The sequence below is a fragment of the Panicum virgatum genome, chromosome 7N (genome assembly GCF_016808335.1).
Source record: "Panicum virgatum strain AP13 chromosome 7N, P.virgatum_v5, whole genome shotgun sequence".
In the NCBI taxonomy this organism is placed as follows: Eukaryota; Viridiplantae; Streptophyta; class Magnoliopsida; order Poales; family Poaceae; genus Panicum; species Panicum virgatum.
Window position 1 is genome coordinate 47,724,168 of NC_053151.1, and position 27,897 is coordinate 47,752,064.

General features: G+C 50.1%; 2 protein-coding genes and 1 pseudogene across 2 annotated transcripts; 2 read left to right on the forward strand and 1 right to left on the reverse strand.

Moving 5' to 3' along the window:
* The first annotated feature begins 263 nt into the window (after positions 1-263).
* Positions 264-4,366, forward strand: LOC120681359 (annotated as a pseudogene).
* Positions 4,367-17,772: 13,406 nt separating this feature from the next.
* LOC120680838 (probable E3 ubiquitin-protein ligase HIP1) lies at positions 17,773-23,928 on the forward strand. The gene is made up of 7 exons (XM_039962406.1): positions 17,773-18,138; positions 19,097-20,634; positions 20,723-20,863; positions 21,549-21,599; positions 22,400-22,477; positions 22,557-22,700; positions 23,514-23,928. Exons 2-7 carry the CDS (start codon positions 19,192-19,194, stop codon positions 23,643-23,645), a joined length of 1,989 nt encoding a protein of 662 aa, XP_039818340.1. The 5' UTR covers positions 17,773-18,138; positions 19,097-19,191; the 3' UTR covers positions 23,646-23,928.
* Positions 23,929-26,224: 2,296 nt separating this feature from the next.
* LOC120683254 (ethylene-responsive transcription factor ERF008-like) lies at positions 26,225-27,667 on the reverse strand. The gene has a single exon (XM_039965308.1). The coding sequence runs from the start codon at positions 27,438-27,440 to the stop codon at positions 26,724-26,726; it is 717 nt and encodes a 238-aa protein (XP_039821242.1). The 5' UTR covers positions 27,441-27,667; the 3' UTR covers positions 26,225-26,723.
* Positions 27,668-27,897: the final 230 nt, after the last annotated feature.

Below are 27,897 nucleotides of genomic sequence, written 5' to 3' on the forward strand. Positions count from 1 at the left end.
TTTGAAAAATAAAGGGTCTAATTGGTTGGCTACCAAAATTGTGGCATACCAAAATTTGGGCATTGCCAATTCTTGGGCTTTAGTTTGGTGCCAAAAAATACCCACATCTCACATTTATTCTGTGGCAATGTTTTTTGCCTAGATTTTGGCTTGCCAAAACTGTGGCATGCCATTTTTTTTGGCAACACACCAATCAAGCCCAAAGCCCACGGCGCTCTCGTGCGCGGAGGCAACGTGTGCCGAGCGGCTCTGGTTGGGCTGAGCCGCAGCGAAGCGCGCCCGTGCAGCGGCGACCAAGCCGGCGGCGCCGCGGCCGGATGCCCTAACCCGCCAAACCGCTCAAAATCCAAAATCTAAAATCCCAGTCCGTCTCACCGGCGAGTCCCCGAATCGAGCCGCCCATGGCGTCCTCCCAGATCCCCGTCGTCGACATCCCCGACGACGACGACGACGACGGCCTCGCCTCCGCCGGGCCCGTTCTCCTCCCCTCCCTCCTCCCGCAAGCGCTCCCACGGCTCCGCCGCCTCCAGCACCTCCCCCGCGGACTTCCTCGACGCCTTCTCGCCGTCGCCTCCCCGCCAGAAGCGGCTGCTGCTCGCGGCGGGGGACCCCATCGTCCTCGACGACACCCCGTCCCCGCCTAAGCGGCGGACCTCCTCCTCGGCCCCCAAGCTGCCGGTCCTCGTGGTAGATGACGACGACGATCCCTCGTCCCCCAATGACGTTGTTACCGAGACCCCCGACTCCGTTCTCGACCGGGTCCCTTTCTCCGAGACGCCGGGGACGGCTGTGCCCGGTTCTGCTAGCCTCGGCACTGTTGTTGCCGAGACCCCCGGCTTCACCTCTCCGGGCTCGGTCGGGCCACCTGCTGCCCGTGGCCTGTCGTCTGCTGCGACGGCACAAAAATTATCTGGTAAAGCGTTCTCACTTGTGGCTGGCTTCTCTTTTGGTAATCAAGAATTTACTGGTCTTGAGTGTTTCAGCTTACATTACGGGAGTTATAAAGAAAGGATTGCAATGCAGTTGTTGATTCTGTGAAATTTAATCTTCATAACTTACATCAGCAATTTCCATGTTAATTTGGCGAGCTTATTCTCTTGCATAACCTTAGCTGGTGTGTTTGGCCATACTTGTTATTACTTCTCTCGGCTTCAGGCCTAACTGTTACAAATTCAGGCCTAGCTGAGTTCTTTTAGCAGCTTACCTGTTAATGGATGACGCTGCACATGCAGTTGTAACTAGTGCTTCTTTTTCATTATGCGCATACATATGAAGTTTGTTATTAAGGACAGCATATGATATGTTCTAGGCTCATCAGAGTTTGTTTACAATTTTGTAGGAATAACTTGCTTTCTTTTTTTTTGGACATCTTTAGCTAGTTTCTTTTGCCATACTTATTATTACTTACACCTCTTGGATTCAGGCCTAACGGTTGCACATCCTTTGTATGCTCAGTTTGGGGAGTTAACATCATGAAAATATTTTAGAGTAAATCTCAAGCAGCTTATGTTGAACCATGACAGATAATATAAAGGGAAGGAGGCTGTGATTTATAATTTATAAGTTGAACAAAGCAGAATTACATAAGCAAAATGGCACTTCTCTGATTTTAGAACTATATCATCTAGAGCTCATATGAGCTCAATTGAGCTTGGATAATGTTGTATGTCGGTTGTAAATAGTGTACCTTCATTCATTCTGGACTCATCACAGTTTGTTTTCATTTGCAGGAGTTTCTTCTCTGATATCTCTGGACAGCGATGATGAGTTGGATGATGACACCATGCACAGGGAGCCTTTGATCGATTTGTCAAGTAATGTAGCAAATTCTGATCCTGTGGGTGGACTTGTGTCAACGGTCTGTACTGGCGAAGTGGATAATGGCTAATGGGTAAGGCACAGCCACATGTTCAAGAATGACAGTAAGTCGTATCTATGAAAGCAACTGTAGTTTAGGTGAAACACATTGCTGTATTTTCTAAGTAGAAGATTCTACAAAAAGGAGAACATGTATTGACTTGTAAGCATTTTACTGAGCATGCCTACTGATTAGAACTAAATATGTTTAGCATCAATCAAGTGACATCACATCTTTTTTATGTAGGAAGTGAAGAAGTGGGAAAAGAATGATGCTCAACACATTGAAGCGGAGAAAATACAACTGGTATGGGTCATGAAAAAAAATGTCCTACAAATTTTGCACTACACAATTTAAGTGATGAAGCATTCTTGCATTACATAGAAAGGGAAGAAACTGACCAAGGAGGAGAAAGCCAGACGGATGGAAGAAAGAAAACAAAAAAGACAGGTTTGACTCATAAAGTGTTTCACAGAACATATGTTTATTTGTGCACATGGCAAAGATTATTAGAGATCATATTTTTTGTTTTATAGGAAGATAAACTTCACAAGCAATCTATGAAAGATGAATTGGCTAAGCAAAAGAAGAAGGACAAAGAAATTAAGGAGTGGGAATCTGGGAAATTTGCTCTAAAATGTATTACTGCTGAGATAGACTCAAGTATTGTTGAAAGTAGCTCGATTAGAGGTTTGTTAGCTTATAGTGAATCGAGTAGTTTTACTAACTATCATTGATGTTGTTATTTCTATGTTCCTCCACAGCTGAGGTATTTGCCCTTTTTTTCAAACAGGTTGTCTTCTTTCTAGTTTGGCAGAAAAAAGGATTTCTTATAAAGTTACTAAAAACGTATTTAGGAATTCAATTTTGTGGAGTGTGAATATTCCTAATGATATTGCTCATGCCCTTTTTAGTCAAAATGATGACTGCGACACGGTAATACATAATATCTTTATTCACCTTCACCCTAGGGTTGTGTCATGCAATATATCCTAATGTGCTATTTCTTGATTATAATGGTACTGATGCTTAACTCATTGCACACTAGGATCATTTGCCTAGAATTTAAATTGAAATCCAAAGTCAATTACAGACAGCTGATTTTTGACCAGTGGTCACACCAAGCTGAATTCACATGCAAATTAGCTTTTGTATGTGCTAATTCACATGCTAAGATATTTTGGAATATAGAATATCTAATGCAATAGAATACACAACCTTGACGTTTAGTTACTATTTAATGCATGTATGTAGTTCTATTTTATGCGATTTGCAGTTCCATGTTTTGTTAATGTACCACCTGACTGTTCTGCAGGAAACCATTGACATGGTTATCAGTGCATGCTAATGGTGCGATTATTTCTAAAGGTTTCGTTGATAAAAATCTGGCTAAGAAGGACACATGGTAAGTTGTGGTTAGAAGTAACACTGAATTTAATCACTTCATGCAATATAATCAGCATGTTGCTAATGTTCTTTCTTTCCCATGATTTTAATGATACTTTGATTTTAGTTCTAAACTTGTATACTAAATCTAGTTATCGTTCTAGACGGATAATATTTCTCCTATGCTTCAGTGTTTTTACTTGGTACCTGAGTTCTAAGCTCCATTTAGTAGTGGGATTCTCAATTTCGTCCTTTGGAATAAGCTATCTGAATTGTTTATGCTTGCTAGATATAGGGAACAGAGGTTGTTTCTAATTCAACAATTTCTACGAATCTTTTTTTTTACAATTACATCTACATGCCTGTGATTGGATTGAACTACTGTACATGTGACAGGTTGAAAGCTTTGATAGCGATTCCTGACATCCAGCCAAGATATGCTATGGCAATCAAGAAGTACCCCTGTATGAGATCCCTTCTGAACGAATACATGGATCCCAGTAAAACTGTGAGTGCTGTTGTTTTAGTTCAGAAGAGCACAATGTTAGACGGCAACTTAGCTGTGTTGTTAACTTGTCCCTGTTACAGGTTCTGGAGAAGGAACTTCTGCTTAGCGACTTGAAGTGGGAAGATCGCCTCGGTGAAGAATGCAAGAGGTTGGGGAACAAATGCTCTAGAAGGGCGTACAGAATGCTCATGGCACAAAATGGAGACTTGGATACAGATGATCCTGAAGCTGGAGGTAGAGCTTAGTGCTTACTCATCTGGCCGGCTTGGGTGTACGTCACCTTTTGGTCACGCTTAGCTCCCATGCTTGTACTTACTGATGCACTGTCAAGGTGAAGCTTTTGTGCGTTCCTTACTGCCAAAGCATCACCTGCTGTGTTTCACGACGGCACATGATGTATCTGTATGTTTTGTAGCTAGCTGTCATCTGTCAATGGCATTTTGTCGTATGCTAGGGAACTGGACGATAGCCGATAGGCCATGTGAATCCTAGTTCGATGTGGTTGCTGCTTGTAAGTTATGTGGACAGCATCGAGCCCCAACAAACCTGTGCAGCCTCTGAAAGTCTAAGATACTCCAATCCAGAAAGGCACAAGTAAATGGTTGGTGTTGAAATACGAGTTTTTTTTAATATCACGCATGGGCCCTTCGTCGACCAGTCCTGCATTTGTCCGTGTCGGCAGTGTCATACAAAGTACCTTCTGGTGCGGCCGTGCGGTGTACGAATACCCGCATTAGTCCACTGAAAGATGCCATCGGCCATTGCCCTCTGTGGAGTACAGGTTCCAGTAAAACGAGTGCCTCGCGCAGCTAGTTTTGCAGTAAGGCTGCGTTTAGTTACCAAAAAAATTTGTGCAATACTCGTTACATTGAATTTTCGGACACATGCATGGAACATTAAATACAGTTGAAAAAAAAACTAATTACATAGTCTAATTGATTTCTACGAAATAAATCTAATTATACTAATTAATTTATGATTAGATATTAATTGTCAAATAATAACGAAATGTACTATAGTAACCAAACCCCAACTTTTTCACAAACTAAATACCCCCTAACTTTGTTCGTCAGAATATGCTCATTTATTGATTCTTCCTAATAATATAATATGCTCCCATTGTATGTGGTTTAGGGATGCTAAATTTGAAGCCAGAGCCCGCGGTTCGCAGTCGATTGAAGAGCAGGGAGGCTTTTACTGGGGCTAGGGTTCCTCTTGGGACAAGCATCGTTGTCGTTGTGAATGAGCCCCCTGCCCGTGTGGTCTGGTGGCCAAGCCCAAGCAGTAGTAGATCGCGACGCATTGATCGAGCGCAACGAGTACTGACGTCCCCTCGTTGCAGCTGCCGCCTGTGATCCCTGCCGGCTCGGTGGTGGAGCACCGGACACGGCCGCGTGCTCGATCCAGGCACGGAGGCGCAGGAGCAGGCAGCACGGTCTCGGTGGCGACTAGAGTCCAAATGCTCTCTCTGCTGGGGCTCACTCTCTCTCAGGTTCTCCAGCTCGAGCCGATGCATTCACCATGATTCTGTTCTGTCGATCGGATTCAGAGGCGTGATTCCATTTCCCAAGTGACCAAAAGGACTGATTCTGGTGTACGCAGGGGGGCCAGAATGTCTACAAAACTAACGGGACCGTCAGATGCAAAGGGAGAAGAAGAAATTGCTTGAGAGAAACGCCAGGAAAGAAGGGAGGAGATAGGACGGAATTGATGCACGAGTAGGCATCGCGAAAACTGTCACGGCGAAACCTTGTGAGCATCTCCAGCAGTCTCCCATTTTCTAATAATCTTTTATTATTGGGAAAAGAATGTGCTCCAGCAATTTCCCAATACAGCTTCCTTTCCCCGATAACTATTGGGATGTCCCAATATTTCACCACATCTCCCCTCAAATAAAGGGAGGGTTCATGCTCTCTCAATATGTTGTTGTATTGGGATAAAAATATTGAGAAACTGTAAAAACAATTCCCCCAATAAATCCTAAAGTTTGTATTGGGACATCTCCCAATACCAATTATTGGGAAATGATTATTAGGAACTGCTGGAGATGCTCTCCCACGTCCCTTTTGGATTCGTGCGTGCGTTTGGATTAACAAGTGGATCGGTCGCCATCCAAATGAAATTTCGCAGCATTGCAGTGACAAAGAGACCGAGGCCTAATCGTGCCACTTCATGATCACTTGCCTGTCAGAAAAGAATCCCCTCTCTTGCCTTTGCCGGAGGTGCCTTGCATCCGAAGCCGACATGCGCATGCCATGCGCATGCCTTGCACAAGGGCCGGCAGGCCGAGTCGACACGCCCAGATGCGCGGCATGGGCATGGCCCCCCGGTACGCGATTGTTGAAGGCAAACCCCATTACGATCACATGCAAAATTTTGACCATGTTTTAGGTGTGCCCCGTGCCATCCTAACCACTTGAATTTGTGTTCCATTCCACATGCTCAGGGACAAGTTGTTGCCTAAGTACCTCGGCAAGCCGCCCTGGGTTTCTTTGGTCGCCATGATGAGGTCATGATGCAGTTCTCACGATGGGGGGAGAAGTTTACATTATCCCCAGCTGCCTCCGTGTAGCTTTCTTTGGCCCGTGACGGATGCACAAATAGTCCATCGTTGATTAGAGTAAGATGGTAGCTTCACCTACAGGCATTTGCTAACCCCTTGGATGCGTGTTGCTTCTCCATTGGCAGGCTGAGTGCTTAGGCTTTCTTGAGGAGTAGGGCTCTCCGATAGCAAATCAAAGAATTGGAAAGGTGCTGGCAGCAGTAGCATTAGCACCCTACTACCGGGGTATGAGATCGCTCTTCTTTTGCTTTCCTTTCCCTCTCCTCTGTTGATAAAAACACCCAAAAACCATGCCTTTAAAACACCCAGCATTTTCTTTTCAACTTTTCTTTGGTTCAAAAAAAAAATGTTGAAGCCACGTCATGATTGCACGTCGCAGGGACGGTAGAAATCTCACGAGAATTGAATATATTCACATGCATGGTTATAAGGCAGCACAGTGATTGGTGAACATTCTTTTTACCTAGTTGGCGCACGGTCACCAGCGATCCTGTACGAGACGAGGCGAGCCGAGTCGCCGTCCCGAACCCAAAGACAGGAATCTCTCGCCACGGCACGCACGGCATGGTCACCTCCCCATGCACTGTAGCCATATCCTTCTTGCCCATCTATGAGCAACAAGAGAGAGCCCGATCACTCTTCACTCACTTGTCACTTGTCACTTGTCACCTTCACATGAATGTCTGAGAACCGTATGTATCCGCACGGAGTATACGCCACCTTGTTCATGTGACAGACCCGTCGAGTTAAAATATTTAATTAAGCGTAACCGCCATCATTTGACACATTAGTTTAATTAAGTGTAATATAACAGGCTGTTTTCAACCCACAGGCCGATCGAAACACACCAGAAGTCTCGCACGAAGGCGAGCGCAGAAGGTACCAGCACGATATAAACTTACAAAAATAGTAAGCTACGTTAAGACTTTTACAAAACAGCTTTAAATTTAAAATTTACAAAAGACAAGATAGCAGCGGAAGAGAATCTAACCTACAGAACATTTTTATTAGAGAATAAATAAAACGAACTAAATACATCGAGAACTACCGAGACGTGAAGACAAGGCGCCACATCGAGCCCACCGATGTGAATCCTGGTTAACTCCTATACCTGAAATAGGGTAAATAACAAACCCTGAGCAACTAATACTCAGCAAGACTTACCCGACCAGTGGGTATAACTTAGCTCACATACCTAGACATGCAAGACATCTGGCTGGTGGTTCTTTTGCAGAAAAGCGACTAAAGTAATCCCTTACTTTCAGTATTTTAGCCCCAGATTCTATACAAATTAACTCTATTCTAATATTTGCAAAAAACTATAGCAAATATGGTGGTGCAATCAACAATAATTCAAGGTTTTCATCATCATATGTAGATAAATATACTCCACATCTTGTCATATCACTACGATGCGACGCAGTGATCAAGGTGCTCATATCCGAGAGCGACTGACGGCGAATCGATTCGATTTAACCTTGTAAGCTGGACCTAACCAACACGGCACGCAAAAGCCCCGTCGGACCACACGCACCAACCCTTCCCCTCCCCGCCTCGAACTACAGAACTGCCCTACCTACATATAGTCAGCCGAGCTCAACGAGAGACCACCAAAAGTAAACATATGCATCCCGCTTCTCCGCGACTACTCGACTCGCCCTAAGGGGTGGTGATGAAGTTATGTACTTTTGAAGCGAGGCAGTACTAGGCTTACCGGTTTCGACTACCTCCTACTCCCGGCATGCGGTTAGTACAGTTCAAACATGATCAGCGGGGCCAACAACGGCTCAGTCCTTAACCGACACAGGCGGGACTACACCTCTCCCGCCCGGTCTCAGATTCTACTCCTTCCATTCCAAGACTTTCATCCCAAGATGAGTAACTCATATATGGAAACATAAAAATATCCTATATCTCGCGAGCGACAAGAAGTAATTCGACTTCTACTGAGAACTCTTAAGCATAGCATTACTATCGTCCTAACATACTAGTATAAACTCAAGGAAACCTAGGGATCATGCAACTAGGGTTTCAACCAATTTCTATACGTAATGCACAAGTAATAGATATATATATATGTGTCATAATTTAAATTAATAGATTGTGCACCGGGGCTTGCCTGAGGGTAACACTAAGTTAGTGTTAATTCTAGCAAGGCCTTAGGCCCTTCCGACCTTGGGCCGGGTCTTTGGTTGCTTCAGCGAGTCCTTCCGTCTTCTGGCGATATCTGTCGAACACCGTCTTGTGGGTCGACTCCAACACCGCGTGCTTCACGTCCACACGTGCACCTCTAGCATACCTAAATGAGGTGCAATAATACATATGCATGAATATATATGAAATGACAATTAATGCACATGCATAGGATATAAATTAGTGCAGCTAAAATTCCCTACTTACAAAAGAACCATACTCAAAATGAACTAGCTGGGGGACTGTCCGGTATGCGGCAGCGGACTGTCCGCAGCACAACTTTGCCGCCCCACCAGAACTACCAACGTTTCTGGATAATACTTAAAACTATACTGCGGACTGTCCGCGATCCAGTAGCGGACTGTCCGCAGTTCACCTTTGCAAACTCACCAGAACCAACAACGTCTCTGGACGAATTTCAAACTCTACGGCGGACTGTCCGCTCCCCAGTAACGGACCGTCCGCAGTTCACTCTACGAACCCACCCGAGCCAGCGACGTCTCTGGACAAATTTCTAAACTTATCGGCGGACCGTCCGGCCCTCCTTGGCGGATCGTCCGGCCCTCCTTGGCGGATCGCCCGCGGTTCATTTACGCGAGACCACCAGAAACACAACGCCTCTGGACAAACTCTAACATAACTTGCGGACTGTCCGGCCCTCTTGGGCGGACCGTCCGCGGTTCGTCTTGTTAACATGGCACGACAGGCGGCAGCAAGCACGGCGGCGACGGCGGCGGCCGTTCACCGGCGCCGGCGGCGCACAACGGAAGGGGAAAAAGGCCGGGGAGCACAAATAACTCACCACGAATCCATTCTCGCTATCGGTTCAGGCGGAGGATGACCGGAGAAGCGGATCGACGGTGAAGCAAAGCTTCAAGCGGGCTCCAATGGTGACCGGCGGTGGCGGGGACGATTCTGGCCTAGAAGGAGCTGGCTAAGGGTTGGGGAAGGTGGAGGAGGTGCTGAGGAAGACGCTCGCACAAGGAATCGATGTATGGTGGCCGGAGGAGGGAGATCGAAGGAAGTGGGCGACGGTGGAGCGAGCAGACGAGCTCCGCTCGTCTCTAGTCGACGTGAGGAGGAAAAAGGAGGAGATGACAGGCGGGTCCCACAACCAGATAAATATCTAGGTGTTGCCTGGGCGGACCTACCGCCGCCCCAGAGCGGACTGTCCGCGAGCAGGGTGTTCCAGTTCGTCACTGTGTGCTACGGTAAGGTCAAGGTTTTGTGTAACAGTGGCAAGCCTACGGCCGTAGCCTTGAGCTTTTGAATCCATGGTGATGTGCCTTTGCTTGGACCAGGAGCTGCCTCCTCTCGTTGTCAGGGATGAAGACCCAAGAGTGATGAGGAAGAAACGCAAACGCACTTGCCGTGTGTTTGGTTGCGGGATGAGTGGGTTGGGTTGGATCCAACCCTCATTTTGAGAACGGAGCCAACCCATTCATTGTTTGGTTGTAGCTCTGATTTTAGGGATGGAGTCAACCCATCACGTGTTTGGTTGAGGGAATTAGGAATACGGGTTGGATGGCAAGACTCACTCCGTTAGTGGGCCCCACATGTCAGTCTTCTCTCTCCCTCTCCCTTCTTCTTCCTACTGCCCAGCGTGACCGCCCCCCCGCCGCCCCGCTCTCGCCCGCTGCCTGGGGGCCGTACCGTCCCCGCCGCCTCCCGCCCCCAACTCTGTTGCCGCCTCCCCTTCCAGACTCCTCCCCCCCCTACGCGCCCTCAAGCCCCGACGCAGCTCCGCCCTCGACCCCGCCACTGCCCCCGCTGCGGAATCGCCCCCGCGCCCCCGAGCGCCTCCGCCCGCCGCCCCCGAGCGGACGCGCCCCCCCCCGACGGGGCCGGCGCCCCCCCGACGTGCTCTCGCCCCGCCGTCCCGACGAGGGCCCCGCGCCCTCTCTCCAAAAGCTCCGCCCGCCACACGAAGCGGGCCCCCACGCGACCCAGCTCCGCCCTCTCCTCCCCCGAGCGCCGCGCTCCCCGACGTCCGCTCCGCCCGCGACACGACGCGGCCCATGCCACCTCCTCCTCCGGCCCGCGCGCCTGACGCCGCTCGCCAGCCCCTGCCGTCCGCGCCCCCCCCCCCCCCCGCCGCGCCCTACAACCGCCGCCTGCTCCTCCGCTGCCCGGCTGGCCTCGGATCCCGCACGCGCTCCGCCGCACCCAGCTCTGGCGGATCCGCGCGCCTCCGCCGCCGGCAGCGGCGGATTCGCTCGCGCGCTCGGGCCGCCGCCGCCTCTGGAACTCCGAGCGCGCCGGCTGCGGGAGGCGAGGCGGGGCGGCGCGGGACACCGTGGCGGGGCGGCTCTGGAACTCCGGCCTCCGCTGCGCCCGTGCCGGCATCGGGGCTCGCTGCGCCGGAGCCCCCCCTCCGCTGCCCCGCATCCTCCATCGCAGTCTCCGTCGGTCTCCGTCATCGGACGTCGCGAAAAGTGGGTTCGCCGCAGGAGGTTCGCTCCGTCCGTCGTTTTTCGAGGAATTGGCCGAACCCGCATATTGGAGGAATATTCCTTCGCGGAGCCAATCCAACCCACCTCAATTGCATCCAAACAGCCATGGGGATGGGTCCAACCCAACCCACCTCGCTCCAACCCCCAACCAAACACACGGTTGGTGAGCGAGCCCATGCCTGCACCTCGCCAACCCTTGGACATCGCACACACTAGCTGGATTGGATGATAGAACCACTGGGTCGTTTCAATTCAGCAAGAGCAGCTACTAGCGCGGTAGTACTGTATTTTTGACTGGTATAAATGCGGCCGCACCTGTAAACCAAACTAGCCCATGGTCGCAATGCAGATTTATCAAGTGGTTCATTCAATGTCAGGTTTGAACTTTCAGGTCTCTAGGTTGCCTGGTGGCCGGTTTCGCCCCCCATAGTCGTCCCCGTCCTGGTGGTCATTGTCATGGGAGCCGGAGTTTATCAGTTTGGCTGTGGCCTGCCCAAAAGGCAAAGCAAGTCGCTTCTTGAATTGCCATCGTTTGTTTCCTGGGTCGCCGTTGCGTCATGGACGGACGGGATCATGGATGGATATACGCATGAATGCGTGTCCCTGTCCGTGCTCATGTCGTCGCCGCCGCCGCTGACAGGGGACGCACGGGCACACAGGTCGTCACCATGGATGTCACTCGCAGCCAACCAGCCAAGGATTTCTAGCCGATTAGCTCATTAGCTGAGGGCCCGGCGTGGCGATTAGTTGCCGCTGCGCTGTGCTGTTAGCTGTGGAGTTACAGGCACCTAGCGTTGTAGTTGTAGCATAGCCGGGTGGGCAAATGCAATAGCTAATTAGCTATGAGGTGATGACAAGGGTAGCCTGGATTAAAATGCAGCGATGGGTACGGGTAGCGTGGTGTACGGCGGTTGCGTCGTCGTTCCCTCGGGCGCAGGTGCGTGTGCAGGCAGGAGGGCAGCAGGTGCCCCGTGGCCTGTCAAGTTGGCTCAGGAGGCAGCTGGATTAAAGAAACAGGAACGGAAGCGTTGCCGCCGCTGGGGCTAGCTGCTGCGTCGCGCGTCGGTTGGGTTGGGTCGCCGGAAGCCGAGCTGAGCAGCCGACGCCGGGCGGTCTCTGCCTTGCCGGCGGTGCGCGCTCGACGCGAGAACGCGGGCGCGCACGGGGGGTCGTCGGTCACGGCGACGTGCCTGGTGAGCGGCTGGTTGGAGTTGGGGTCTGGGTCTGGGGGCGTGCCGTTTGGGCCGCGCGGCACGTTTTCCCCTGGCGTGGCGCCGGTACTGGCAGGTGGCGGGCTCTGGAGTCTGGGCGTGCGCTACTGGTGTGCACTAGCGTTGTGCCAACGCCGTGACAGCGCGCAGGCAAGCTGCTCGATCACGAGCCTCTTTGGCCATCTCCGTTGCCAGCTGCCACGCCGTGGCGTCTCCACCTCCTCGCCCGGCCGGGTGGCATGGGCAAGCAGGTGTATGTAAGCAAGGCAGCGGTATCATCGCGACCACCGCGCGGCGACGCCGGGGGGTGACCGAGCCTCGTGACGCAATTAACGTCGGCCCCACACGCCACGCTCGGGACAAGCAGAGGTGTATCTCGGCGTCTCCGGCGGCGGCGTACCGCGCCGCAGTTACATATGCACGGCGTTCCGAGGCCGCCCACACCATCCACGCCGAGCTCACGAACACACCAAGCGAGGAACAACCGGGGAAGAGACGAGCGGCTTCGGGGGCAGCAGCACAGACACGCACCGTTCCCGGCGGTAATCGCCCATCACCCCGACGGGCTGCCACGCCGCGGCATCAATACTTACTTTACCCATGAGGGTGGCCATCCGCATCGGGAGCGGCGTGGCCGGACCGTGAATCGGGGAGCAGGCGGCGGCTCGAGCCCTCCGCCCGCTGCCGCCCTGCGCTCCCTCCGCAGGACACATCGGTCGCCACAGGAAACCAGCCGGAAATTATGACCCGTCTCCCCCAACCAAACCTGTCAACGCCAGCCAGCAGCAACAAATCACACTTACCGACGGCTCCCACCATGCCATGGCACCATTCCAACCCAACCCCAGGAATCCATCCACGATGGATGCGGTGGCCGAGGCCGAGGCCGACGCAAGGGGAGCTGGAACGGACGAAAAGGAGCCGGAAACCGGCCGCCACGAATTCACACGAGCCCCGTCCTTCCCCCCGTCCGGCCGTGGTCGCCGTACTCGTCAAGATCGCGGGCGCGCTAGCCTAGCCGGTGGACGGATGATCGTGCGCGCACTGTGCGGCGATGGGGAATCCCAGTCAAGGCAGAGCGAACGCGATGGTCCAAGGCAGCCAATGGGCAGTGCTGTGACTTGTGCGCGTGGCCGTACGCCTGGGCGCTGTGCCTGCTGCGCGGATGGCTGGCATTGGCAATGGCATGGCCCCTACCCCGTTCGGCCCAGGGCGGGCGCTGCTGGCCAAGAGAGCTGGCTGGGAGGAAGAACCCGCCTTGCTGGCTAGTGAACAGTTGCGCAGACAAATCTGAGCATCCGGCGAGCTTAGCCAACAAAAGCTGAACGGGCTTCACGCCGCCGGCCGGATGGCCCCGCCCCCCTCCTCTCCCTCTGAATTTCCACGGTCCCTCCAGCGTGCACTCATTTCCTCCGCGGGGTTGGTCTTTGATCCCCTGTGCCATCAGTAATTGCTTGGTTGACTCGTTGCGCTTCTGCATTGCATCCATCCCTGCATGCTTTGGATGGGCGAACGATCATGCATTGCACTTGCAAATGAGCCCACAGAAGCACAGGGTAAAGCGAAGATTCCTTCCGTGACAACCCTGTCACTGTAGTAGTAGTATGCTTGCTTCAAGGCTCCCGGTCACGGGAGCGACCAACGCAAGCAGATCTCGTGAAAACAGTTGCGGTCTCTCGATCGTCTTCCGTTGCAGTCTGACGAGCAATGCCTGATGGTCCATTCCATGCGCAGGCGGCAGTCAGGAAGAGCTAGGGCGCTCATACGGTTTGAAGTTTCAGCTCCTCGGCTAAGACCGAGCCCGTTTAGTTACCAAAAATTTTCACCCAAAATTTTTTGCCTCACCTTTAGATACATGTATGGAGTATTAAATGTAGTTAAAAAATAAAACAAATTGCACAGTTTAGATGTACACGACGAGACGAATCTTTTGAGCCTAATTAGTGCATGATTAGTCATAAGTGCTACAGTAACCCCACATGTGCTAATGATGCGGTCAAAGACCTCAAAAGATTGGTCTCGCGGTTTCCAAGCGAGTTCTGAAATTAATTTTTTAATTAGTGCCCAAAAATCTCTCCCGACATCTGGTCAAACATTTAATATGACCTTTGCACCAAAAATTTTCATCAACTAAACACCCTGAAAACGAAAATGAAAAAAAAAAACAAGCAAACGCTGCACTGCACTGCAGCTCGGTAGTCAATGGCTCAAACAGTCCAACGACGACATGCCAAAACGGCCCCTACCGTGCGCCTGTCCGTCCACGGCGCGCAGCTTTTACGCAGGCAGGCAGCGGCATCCACCTCTGACGTCTCGGCCTCCTCCTCTAGTCGTCTGCCACTGTACCACACAGTGCAGTAGTAGTAGCCGGCTAGACAGCCCGTGGAAAAAAACGGACAGGATTTGTGGAGAACGAAAAGAACCCTAAACAAAACTCTAGAAATCAAATGATGGGCGCTGATCAGAAAAGATGCTTGGAGGAAAGGCACGTAAAGCCGCGCATCATCCATCACCTAAACAGCCGCGATGACTGGTAAACCAAAGCACCAATCAAGGTGACAAAACATGTTTTGTATGGACCTGTGGATGGAGAGCATGCTTGCCTTTCAATGGCACCAACTTTGCCTTCTTGCCTGCCGGCCAGCGAGCCAGTCAGTCCATCCACCATGAGTGCTGGCTCGCCTACTACTCTCACCTTCTTTACGTTTCCGCGAGTGGCTGGCAGATTGGCAGCATGGCTAGCTCCACCATCCAGCGATTTCCCCCCAGTTGTTCAGGCAGGTTACGTTCCATTCCAGTGATTTTTTTTCAGCATGTTTCTGTCAGAATTTGTTGTTGGTTGGCCTGTTAACAACATGGATCAATTTTTTTTATTCGGAAAGGAACAACATGGATCAATGAGCGAGTGACAACTCCCCCCCCCCCCCCCCCCCCCCCCCAATTTTTAGATGCTATCAAACCGGCCAAATGGCAGCGGACGCAAGAGGAATAATCCATGCATATGCCTTTTCTGCTCGTTCTTGCCTTGTGAGCAATCTGTTAGTTTTCAGCCAGATAAATGTGCAGCTAGCTGCTACTTGTACGAAATCCACTCCATTATTCTTCCATTTTCCGATAGATGATTCTTCCATTCCATTATCCTCTTCTCCAATCCTGACCCACTGAAAAGCCAATCGCTAACAACAACAATTACAGGGACAAATCCACTCCTTATTGCAACTCTGAAGAACCGGTCAAAGCAGACACATGCACAGCAGAGCGCCAGAAGATAACACCAGCACTATTTCGGATGACGAGATAGGAATCCTTCCGTCTGAACTTCTGAAGAAAGAAAGAAAGAAACAAACAAAGAATCCATTCATCAGTGACTGCTCATGTGGTGAGAGGTGAACCCAAAAGAAAAAAAAAGAAAGCTGGCAGCGCATTTAGGCGAGGTTCTTTACGTAATTTAGCCCAAAGTGGCAAGGGGAAAGGTAAAGACTAGTAAAGAGCTGAGGGGAATCCGACCCAAACGGAGAGAGAACTAAAAACAAGGCAGCAAAAGCCATTGCAGGTTGGCGACGCATTCTTCTCTTCTTCCAGCGCCAGCCAGCCGTATATTCGGTCCCGGCCCGGGGAAGAGGAGGAGCGGAGGAGGAGCACGAGCCCGGTCAGAAAAAAGCAGCAGCGAGCAAAGCACGCGCCGCGCGACAGGCAGCCAGGCATCCGCATCAACGGAGACGGAGACGAAAGGCACCCTCGTTTACCCGAAAACTGCGTGAAATTAAAACGGCCTGCCTCTCACGAAATGCTCATGAGCGGTGGCTGATGAGCAGCCTCTTTCCGTGCAGTTGAACGGAGGATCTCTAGTCTACTCCTAGGTGAACCAACGAGAAGGACAGAGGACAGTGTTGGCTCTGCAGCAGTAAATTTCACTGATCACCGCTATTAGTTTTCGATTGGTTGCAAGGGGCGTTAGGTTTCTTGTGACGGGATGGGTTTTGGAGTGCCTCTTGGGTGGCGGTGGCATGGTGGGAACGAAATGGCCGGACATGATGGCGTGGCCATGCGGCTCCACCGTGGCCGCCATCGGGCGCCACCGCTCAAGAACACGTATCGGCTTTTGACTTGCTCGGATATCTCCGGTGATGGTGGCGCGCGGGGCCCGCACGGTGAGCGCGCGCTCGCGTCGCGTGCTACGGCTGCATGCGTGAGGGTGCTGTGCTGACGAATGACGGCCGACAGCGGCAGCATAATCCTTTGCCCACCAGCCCATAGATTTTTAATCCATTTTTCAGACGACTCAGAGCTGCTTGGAGCATTTTGCATAAATTTTCGCAGAAAAATTGCATCACTTCTGCGCGAATTTTGGGAATTGCTGGGTAGCAAAGAAACTGAAATGTGGTGAGGAGGGAGGGTGAGTTGCTTCCATGCCTTTCATGCATATAAACGGGGGATTCTTGATTTTTATTCTCATGCACTAAAGCAATGCTTTTTCAGCATTTCCTATTGCCCTGTTTTGGTCGAATAAGGCATGATTTGTGGTGGCACTTGATGTGCGCCCTCATTTTAAGCATTGCCACCAGAATATAAGCACTGTCAACCAACCAGCCCTGCCACTGGGACAAAATGAGACGCCACACCCGGCACAAGCACAGGATGATGATTAGTTGGCCGGAAATGACCTGTGCTTAGCTTTTAGCTGGTGGAAAATGCAAGTCACCAGAAATGCAATACATCCCCCCACACAGCTCTCAAGTTGAGGCTGCGTTTAGTTCCAAAAAAAAGTTTGCGCAGTATCCGTCACATCGAATTTTCGAACACATGCAGTTGAAAAAATAACTAATTACATAGTCTAACTGATTCCTACGAGATGAATCTAATGATGCTAATTAATCCATAATTAAACATTAATTGTCAAATAACAACGAAATATGCTACAGTAACCAACTCAAACTTTTTCAGCAACTAAACACCGCAAGATGTATAGTAATAAATACTCCGGTAGCTTGATCTGAAGCACCTCGCTTTCATTTTTTTTTCTCATGAGCTGACAAATGTGCAGCCGTTGCACACATATCCAACTAACCTACCCCATGACTATGCTATGCTCAAGCTCATCTATCCCTTGCATTGAATATCTTTTCTTTCCTGAAAGTAGCAGCATAGCAAGAAAAGATATTCTGCAATTTTTGGATTACACCCGGAGATATTCAATGCAAAGCCAAAGGATGCTGCTACCTCCAGGAAAGAAAAGATATTCAATGCAAGAGATAGATGAGCTTGAGCATAGCATAGCCATCCTGAAGCTGTAGTGCGGCAGACCATGCAAATTGCAGAGAGAGAGAGAGTGGCCTTGCTGTTGCTGCCGCGTACTAGCTGCAAGGCTCCAAAAGGGGCCGGGCAGGGAGGTCTTGTGAAAGACAACACGATACAGGCCTCTAATCTTTGACCCTTCTTAAAGGAGGCGCTGCTAATTCTAATGGGGCGCATTTAAAGGTTTTAGTGGGGGAGGAAAGGGATCCTTGCAAGACCCAGAAGAGAGAGAGAGTATGTGACAGAGGAAGAGGAGAGAGAGAGACAGGGGAGAAATAAATAAACCCGAATTCAGCCAAACTTCTCTCTCTCCCACCTCCCTTACATCCTCTCATCACCACCCCCACCCTCCTCCCTGTCTTTCTCCCTCCCCCTCTTGACAAATTTTCCTCCACCCATTCCCTTCCTCCTCTTCTCCACCCACTCCACCGATCTCCCCCTCTCGCTCTGAATTCTCTCTCGTCTTGCCCACCGTACCATCTGTCTGCTGCCTCTCTCTTGGAATCAATCGGTTCTTGTTTCCTCCGTCTGCTGGGTTGATTCTCTCTCTTTCTCTCCGGGGAGAGGATCAGGAAACGGCAGAGGGAGATAGAGGAAAACAAGAGAAATACTGAAGAGTTCGCTCTCTAGGATTGCGGTTCTTGCGAGTTAGAAACTCTGGCCAGTTTCTGGTATGGTTCATTGCATCTCTCTCGCCGTCTGCTCTTTTTTCTGTTTTTTCCTAGTACGTTCTCTTGATTTGCATGCCAAAACATTCTCCTTCTCTTGTTTTAGTCCATGATTCCTTCACAAATACTGTGTGTTTTGTTTCTCTTTGGTTCCTTCATGGTTCATTCCGCCACAAGTCCATCAAACGTGGATATGCCTCTTGATGAACTGTCAATAATTCTTGTTTTCTCAAAACAAAATTCCCAAGTTCATGTCTGAAAAAAATCATTTTTTATTCTGTATGCCGATACAGAGACAGATAGATGTCTTTAGCGTTCTTTTGTCGATTAAATTTCTTTCCCTGCTCCCATATTTCAATTTCGCGATCGGAGAATAAACCGATCCTTCTTTGAAACCGTGGATGGCTACCTCGGCCTTTTCCCTTTATTTTTGCTTCTTTTACTGCGTCCTTTTGCAAACCGATAGGGAAGGGAAGTAAATGCGAAAGAAAAAGATTGTATTTTTTGAGCGAGCGGCCACAGAAGCAATGGGGCCCATCTTGCATGCGGTCCATCTGTTTAGGTCGCATGCATTGTACATTCACCGTGCTTTGCTTTCACCCATTAAAATGCATGCATCACCACAGCTTTTTGCTTGCAACAGCAACCAAAACCATCAAGTTTGGTGCACGCGTACGCCACACCAAATGCGGCTCATGCCAAGATTGCTAGTCACGACTACTATTTGTAGAACGAAAACAAGTGTAGCAGTGGACTTCCACATAGTAACAAAAAAGAGTGCAATTACAATATTTTGGAGTGCAGACAACGTTCCTTGGGTTTTTTTTGGGGGGGGGGGGGGGGGAACGGGGTAGAATCGTCAGTATTCCATCTATTTAGTTTTCTGTTTTCTTGTGTTGTTATAAAGCTCGAGCAGCTATATCAATTGCCCAATTTTTTGATGTGTTACTTCCTTTTACAGGTCCTTTTAGCCATTACTGGAAAGAACAACCATCTGGACTCAGAAATGCTACGGCCACAGATCAATTGAGATCTCGCTGCTGTAGTTGGACCACAATGCAAGGGCAGAGAAATTCTATGGAGCATTTTGCTGATGTTTTTGGATTCGACATTGGATCTAGTTCAGGCAACCCAGTCATGGATCAGCAGGCATATTGGAACAATGTTCTTGGATCGGTAGAGTCACAGAATCTTCAAGGCTATCAGATGAATCACAATGATGCCACCATCTCATATGGAAATGAGCCACAGCAAGATGGTACATTTCTTGGTTTCTGGGAATCAGGCGAAGCAAGTTCAAGTGGCAGTGCACTAAACTATGGCAGCTCTAGCAATGCCAAAACAGAGCATCTTAACATCGGTGGTGGCCTGAGGATTGGTGAAAGGCGACTGGTAGCTGACAATGACCTTTCTCTGGATGTGGATATCAACCTCAATGCCAATGCTAATGATCTACGCGGTCAAAGTTCAAATGTTAACTTTGCCTCTCAAGGTCCCGAGCAGTACAGTGGCTGTGCCCGTAATGGTATAAATGCTCAGCCATCTGACCTTAGATTACATCCATATAGGACATTCCTACTAGGTGCAGAGGAAACAGACTCTTTTACTTTGAACCCTAGTGAAAATCCTTTGGGTGATTTTTCATTAATGCAAGAAGGCATTCATCAAAGACCAGGGGGTTCCCTGTCCCTGGACGGTCGCCGGCTAGCATGCAAGAGAAAAAATATCGAAGGAACCAATGGACAGAGTTCAGCGGGTGCTAGCACAAGTTTTTCCCACAGGGACGATAATGCCTTCCATAACATTGCTTCTTCAAGTTACAATCCTGCTCCTATCAGAAATTCATCCTCTCCGAATTGCTTGATGATTCCAAGTTCTATTGAGGATCAACTCCCACGTTATGGAACTAATGCCGGACTGTCATCAGGTAGCTATGATCTTAATGGAGGGATCAACAATGCTGGGAATTCGCAGAGAAGTTTCCGTGCAAGAACCACCACAGCTCAACAGATTGCTCCATGTACTGTATGGCCCTCTTCAAATGCTATCAGACTTTCTAATTCTTGGAATCACCAGCCATCTCATCCACAGAGTACATATGATGACCCCCAGGAGGTTATTCCTGTGGTCAGTAGCCTCAACCTGCAATACCAACATCCAATGAATGTTCCTGGTGTTCCACAAGCTGCAAACCGTTTTACTAGTCATGGAGCTTCATCGTCGCGAGCTGGCAGTTTGGAGAACCGAGTTATTGGTAGTGAAGAGGTTCTTAGGAGGAATGTGGTGCCTACCAGCTACTCTGATTTAGTTCCCCCTACTGCAGTAGACCTGAGGCGTTTGGTGCCAGAACCATCTAATTGGAGTTCTGATGGCCGAGGCACTGCAATATCAGGAAGTATTCCTCCTGTTTCAAGAGCTAATACCAGTTCAACAGTTAATCCACCAACAGGATCCACTCACCAAAACCTCAGTAGACGCCATCCAAGAAATTTGTCAGAGGTAAAGTTTTCTCCATTTTTCGCATTTCAGTTTTCAACTTGGTTGTTGTTCATCTTGTGCCTCTGCTGATCTTTTATTTTTCTTATAGGAGATTGGTCGTCTATCTGGAGCACTCCGTGGCCATCAACCCCCGCGCTTAAGGTCAGGGTTTCTGTTGGAGCGCCAGGGCGATGGTGTTTGGGGTGTTCCTTTATCGATGAGGGGTAGGGAAGGAAGAAGGCTAATGGAGGTATGTTGATTGGTTCTGTTCCCTCTCCTATTCATCACCTTACTTCTTAAGAACAAAAGGCAGAAAGGTTTTGCAGTTTACACATGGAAACATGAAAGGTATCATCATCATCAGGTGTTTTTACGCGATAGCAAAGATAATGAGTCATGCTGGATACTAGAACTTTCTGCTTGTAAAGGTCCATGTTTGTAGCTTGTCATCTTGTGTTTGTCTAAGCAAGCTACCCTATTCTATTACCAGACAAAATTGATAGAAACTGCTCTATTAGAAATGCTTTTACTTCATTTTGTTCGTGTTGTTCATTATCATATTAGAAATGCTTTTGCAAGTCCTGAAATATTGCATATGTTCTTTTGTATCAACTATTCGCACATATTATGTCACTGTGGGTTGATGTGTTTTTGTTTCCATTCTCCCTAGACATTTTGACTAGTCTTGTTCTAGAGAAGGGGGCAGACTTTGTGTGTGTTTTATATATATTCAACAAGAAACTGCTACCATGACGTTCTGTTTCCCCCTAATGTTTGGATGCAAAATTCTGTGCTATGTTATGATGCCTTTTCTTTTCTATGCTTGTTTGTTCTAGCGCGCGGTAACTACTTTGGCAATCATGTAAAGAGTGAGGGTGCATGAGCCATTTTCTTATGCTTATCCATAGATTTCTAACTTGTTTACTTGTCATCAGATTCGGAATGCACTTGAAATGATTCATAGGGGGGAGAATGTAAGGCTCGAGGTCAGTAACAGCAATACTCATCTGGGATTCCTAGCTCTCTATTTGCTACTGTTATTGTGGATATGGTACCAAAATATTTAAAATTAAGATTTTTTTTCTTTTTTGTATTTTTATTTATGTTAGTAATGGTTAACTTATTTTGTATTTTCTTAGTAATGACAGATTGCTTAGTAGGATCATACTTAAGTATACATAGTGTTAAGTTTGTAATTTTTTAAACGTAATAAAAGGGAAGTACATGGCCATAGTCATACCAGACCTACAGTGGAGAAAATAATGACATGTCTACTTTTCCTAAATATCAGCCACTGTTCGCCTAAACGGTCGTTTAGCCCGTTTACACACCGTTTAAACGCTAAACAGTGCCTCACCATTTCCGTTTAATCCATTATTTTAACCGTTTAAATGGCTGTTTTGCCCATTTAAACACCTGTTTTGCCTGAATAATGGGCTAAACGGAAGGTGACCGACTGTTTACCGTTTAGCGTTTAGGATAACACTGATATCAGCATAAAGGAAACACATACAGTTAGAACATAAATTGGTGAAAATGAATTACCTACTCTGATCTACTGTAGCCCAAAACCGCTATGCATTTATTAAGTGGTGTAAGGTTTTACTTTTAATTTAATTTACTTAAAATAAACAAGTCAAGATGTAACAATCTGAAATGTAAGTTCTCAGACATACAACCTGAGTAAGTAATAAAACTGAATCAATTCAAAATTTGTTGAGTGCTCTAGAGATTTTATCTGCTAATTCTTCAAGGATTTTCTCCTTACTTCAAACCTCTTGAACAGTCTATCTTCTACGGTGGTGTCGACGTTCATGACAGACACAGGGACATGCGTTTAGACATAGACAATATGTCGTATGAGGTTTGTATGCCACAGTGAAGCGTTACCTTTTATATTCGCCAACACAAATTCTGACCACAAGATGGTTGCCTTCTTTCAGGAGCTATTGGCACTCGAGGAAAGAATAGGAAATGTTAACACTGGCCTCAGCGAGGAAGCAGTGATAAAGCTGCTGAAGCAAAGAAAATTTTCATCATGGAGACTGAAAGCATCCTCGGACCATGAGCCATGTTGTATCTGCCAGGTATGTCATTATACTACTGGGCTTATCAGAACTTATACCTTCTTCAGTTGGCCATAGGTATTTCAATCAGAAACATCGAGCAGCTCCAATGATTTTAAGTATTTGCATTCTGTTTGGTCCCAAATTATATTTGATTGAACATTAACTTGGGTATCTTAAACCATAGAAATATATTTGATTGAACAAAGGGCAAAAGGGCAAGTCATATCTGAAGTTGTGAAGTTGTCTGGTAGTACAACTAGATCTTCAAAAGTGAATAGTGCTATTCTGGCAAGTCTGTGGATGTCCATCAACAAATTGTTTGAACCTGTGGAACTAAGAATCAAGCAATTATCTGTATTACCCCTTGAGAAACCCACACCCTTTATTTCCTTTGGACCAATCAAAACTCTACTAAGTTCAAGTATTGAGTTAGATTCAGAGTTTGAGACCATACAACTGTTTAACATTTCTAGGGGGGATGAACTCAGCAATAAAACTTGGTTTAGTGATTTATCAGGATTGCCAGCATCGTTATAAATCTTGTGCATTAGTATTTGTCGTCTGGTTTGAATTTCATTCGGAAGAATCAAAGATTTGTTTTTGGGAAAACATTGCTTGGTTTGTCAGTCGGCATGCTCCCGTGAAACTCCGGAAGATGCAACCTTCCTGTAGTTACAGCCATGGCGTTTTGCTTAGGGAAGTAGGGCTGCAGGGTTGCTTGCAAATGCTTCTGCATACGTAACTTGGAACCATTCCCAGTTCTTAAAGCAATCAAATACTAGATGAGCAGGGGGTCTATACACTCATGTTTGTTCTCATTACCTCATCCAGGAGGAGTATGTTGATGGAGACGACCTTGGGAGGCTCGACTGCGGGCACGACTTCCATGCTGGCTGCATCAAGCAATGGCTGGTGCTGAAGAACGTGTGCCCCATCTGCAAAAACACGGCATTGAAGACCTGAAACTGAAGAAAGGCTCGTCAGAGACCCCCATGTTCTATGTTCGTTAGATCGCAAGATCATTTACCGATTCGTGTTACTGTGCTTTTTGGTTGGGAAATTTTGCCATTCACCTTCAGTTGGGAAAGGAATTAAAAAAAAGAGAGAGAAGTGGTCCCTTTAAACTGCTGCTGCAGTAAATAATCCCTGGAATATGTCTCCCTGCATTTAACCAAATATTTATGGCCGGTATAATGGATGTCGTAGGTTTAAAAAACTTTAACGATTACATGCCATGGTTTTGCTTGATCTGGATTTCACGCGCTGATGGAGCCAGCGAAGGACCTGACGATTCCTTGTCTTTCCAAGAAGGATTCTGCTTGCACTCAGACTCAACTTGTTTGAGATCTCAACGAACAAGGCACGGCGGCGGCACTGCGCCCAGTTTTCCGGGGTGACCTTGGATGGATCCCCCAGGCCGCATGCTTTCATTGTCTCATTGCACCTGCACTTGTGTTCTTGTCGGCGACAGGCGCGGTGCCGCGCGGAACCGGCACGCAACGCAACTCCTCGGCGTCTGGGCACCGTCGCTGTCCACCCACGATCCAATCCACCCAGGCCGACTCGTTGGTCTTCGTAATCCAGTGGCTGCGCTCTACCGTTGTGGCCACGCACGGCGCCGCGGCCGCGCCGGGGCGCGGAGCGCGGCGCCATCAGATGGGTACCCGCCGTCCCCGGCGCCGCACAACTGGATGGAGCACGTCCGCCTCGGTGTCACGGCGCGACGGCCAGGTTCGGAGTTCAGTCGCTGTATTTTCACCGGCAGGGTACCGTCTCATCTCCCTGCGAAGTGTTCTGCACCCTCCGTCCCAAAATAAAAGCAATTCTAAGGTTAGACACATAAACCAATGCATAGTGTGAAATTACAAAAATACATCTTGTCTTTTATGAGAAAGATCCAAACAATGTCTTGTCTCTTTTGGAAGAAGATTCAGAAACTCTTGTCTTTTATAATAGTTTGGTCAAAATAGCACTTTTTGTGGGGACAAATTTCAAACTCTAGATTCGGAGCCGCAGGTTTCTGAAGCCTTCATCAATTCCTTCTGAAGATTCGGCGTGTTTGCATGCAGAACTCTGAAACGGTTGTGTTTCTGAAGTTCATCGCTTGGGCAGTTTAATGGGCTCGGTTTTTGACGGACTGGGCTTCAGTTCCTGAAACAGGCCCAATTCTGCAGGCAGCCGTCTGATGATCGAAAGCCGGCGGCAGAAGAAATCCGCCGGAAGCAGCAAGCCGGCGAGCGGCGGGGGATCTTGTGTGCGGCTGACGGTGAGTGTGCCTGAAACGAGGTTGACGCGGAAGACGGAAATTGCTTGGTTGACATGACGACTTGCTGGTTCCGTGTGTGGCGTGCTGGGTGTGATCGGGAGGCTGCCAAAGTGGCCGGAAAGGGAGAGCCGGTGGCCACAAGCGGCAGCTGCAGGTCGCCTTCCGGCAATTTCCCTTTTCATTCGCGCAAGTGCGCAGAGGCTGGTCGTCGTCTCGTCTGGAAGCGGGGAGCTCGGTCTGGACGGCTATGGAAAAAGGAATCTGGAAGACGAACGTACCAAAAAGGAGATTTCATACTTAGTCGTAGGATTAGTATAGAAATGACCAAACAAAAATGAATTTTATGATAGCAGTTGGCTCCATGCTTCAAATTTCCGGTCCAGGGAGTAGTACTATAGTGGTTGCACGGGCTAGTGGCAGAGAGGGCCGGTCCTATCTGAGAGTGCGTGACCTCTTAGAAGTAGCGGCATTTAACTGTCACTCCCGACACTATCTATGAGAAGTGGCAGAGGCGTGGTGGACACACGCAGCTGCGGCAGCTCAATGAAACCCGCCTCGCTGTCCTCTCTGCTCCTCCGGTCCATATTTGCATTACTCCCCGGCATGTGCCGCTCTGATCGATCGATCGGTTGCGCTAGCCTAGTCTTCTCCGATCATGCGTCGCCAGGGATGCTCCGGGTCCGGGCGCCGGGCGGCGGCGCCTGGCGGCGTCATCGAGCTACAGGAAGCTGGTGGTACTTGTCATGCGCGACGCGACGGTGAGGGCGGGCGGACGGGAGGGATCACGCATGACGACGCTCCGCTGGTTTCCGTTTCGTCGCCTACCCTTTATTTCCATCATCCAATGCAGTGGCCTAACACCCACCCAACCCGACCCAAATGTTCCCATGCAAACGCGAGAATCGTTAGCGCCGGCCGGCACCGTCGCTCGCCCCGCCGCCCTAGCTAATTCTCCACTACCGGATCACTACCAACTCGCTCGCTGTCACGGCTAACGATCACTGCTAGTAGTAGTACTGGTAGATGAGCGAGACCGTTCGCAAGCGCGGCCGGTCCATGGTTGCTGCGCCGGCCGGAGCACACCAGTGCGGCGGGTTGGCGACCTGACCTAACGCGGATTTGCGCACCAGCCGACGACAACTAATCACCCGGATAAACAAAAGCAAAGGCGGAGCTGACGAGCGAACAACTGGATCATGCCAAGCGGGGGGAGGGGGGCGATTAGTTTACGATCGGGATACAGATACACAGGCGGCACCGCGGTAATGAAAAAGGATTAAGAAATGCGAGGGAGGCCCGGCCCGATCCGGCTTGATTAATCCTTGTTTAATCACCCTAGTGGAGTGCTAATGAATCGCGGCGGCTTAGGCGCTTAGCTTATCTACTTGGACGAAACACAAGAGAAGATAGGAGAGATGCTCCGTGAGAGAGACGATGGATGGATGATGACTTGTTTTTGTTATCACTGTTACATCTGTCCTTTCTGACGTTCGATCGAAAAGACCGCCACTTGTGGCCGGCCGCCTCCGTCGCCGCCCTCCTCTCCTCCCCCCACGCTGCCCAAGCCAGCTGCCTCGTGCTTATCCACAACGTACCGATCGAAAACCCTTCCGTCCCCCCGCCGGCGCCACCGACCACCCGCCCGCCGCCACGGAGGACGGAGACGGAGACCTACCCTTGATGGCGTGTCGCGGGGCGGGATGAACAGCGTCGTGGTTGAGTTGAGTCGAGTCTTGCGGTGGTTGCTCGCGCGCCTGCCTGCCTGCCCTGCCGCTTCACTCGGCGTCCGAGCTCTCGGGGCTCGGCGCCCGGTTGAGATCCGGGTTCTTGGCGCGCCCGCTCCAGGCGGCGCGCTGCTGCTTCTGCTCCTGCTGGCGCTGCTCTTCCTCGGCGTGCAGCTGCAGCTGCGGAAGGCCGTGGTGGTGGTGGTGCCTCTGCCGCTCGCGGTGGTGCGGCGGCGCGACCATCATGCCGGTCTGCAGCGCGTCCACGCGCGACCCCACCTCGATGGCCTTCTTCCGGATCGACGCCGCGGACAGCGTGCCGCCGTCGGCGTCGCCGCCGCGCGCGGGCTCCCCGCCGCCCTCCGCGAGCGCCAGCGCGGGGATCTCGTCGGGGAAGTTGAGCCGCGCCGACCGACCGCGCAGGTAGAACACGGCCGTGTCGTAGGCGCGCGCCGCCGCCACGGGCGTGGCGTAGGAGCCCAGCCAAATGCGCGTGCGCTTGTGCGGCTCCCGGATCTCCGCCACCCACTTGCCCCACTTGCGCATGCGCACGCCGCGGTACTGCCGCCGCGGCTGCATCTGCTGGAGCGGCGCCGGCGCCTGCGTGCCGGCCGCCATCGCCGCCGCCGCCGCCGCCTGCTCCTCCATCTTCACCGCGGCCGCCGCGGCCGCCGCCAGCGGGGCCATGGCTGCCGCTGCCGCCGCCGCCGCCGCAGCCGCAGGCGACGCCGCCGACTCCTCGCTGGAAGAGCGGTACGCGCCCTGCATGAGCGAACAAGCTACCGAGCTGCTGCCGCCGCCGCCCTCTCTCCTCGATCGCTCTCCTGCTGGCTGGGCTGTGTTGCGGCAGCAGCAGGCAGGAGGCAGGCACCGCAGTGGAATCGGCAGCTGCTTTTGGCGCTTGCTGCTGCTCTGCCCTCTCGGGAGGGCTATCTATTTGCTGGGTGGTATTTGTATTGGGATTTTGTGGGTGGAGAGGGGTATCATTAGAGTTTGGTTGGGATAATCATAAACTAGCAATAGCAACAGCGCGGGGGCGACGGCCACGGCAGCACTCTACTGTGCTGTTTCCGTTTGGAAGGAAGGGAGCCTCATCCACCGGCACACACGAAATTGTTAGGTCCACCGGCTAACTTGCATCCGGACGTCGGCAGTCGGTGCGTATGCCATGCTATACTACGCGGAATGGGCGACGACTGTGCAAACAATTTATGTTGTGCTCCCA

Coding starts and splice junctions, on each gene's coding strand:
- LOC120683254 (XM_039965308.1), bottom strand. CDS start 27,440: ATGCAGGGCGCGTACCGCTCTTCCAGCGAGGAGTCGGCGGCGTCGCCT.
- LOC120680838 (XM_039962406.1), top strand. CDS start 19,192: ATGCAAGGGCAGAGAAATTCTATGGAGCATTTTGCTGATGTTTTTGGA. Junction 20,635..20,722: donor ATCCAAGAAATTTGTCAGAG/GTAAAGTTTTCT, acceptor TTTTTCTTATAG/GAGATTGGTCGTCTATCTGG. Junction 21,600..22,399: donor GGGAGAATGTAAGGCTCGAG/GTCAGTAACAGC, acceptor CCTCTTGAACAG/TCTATCTTCTACGGTGGTGT.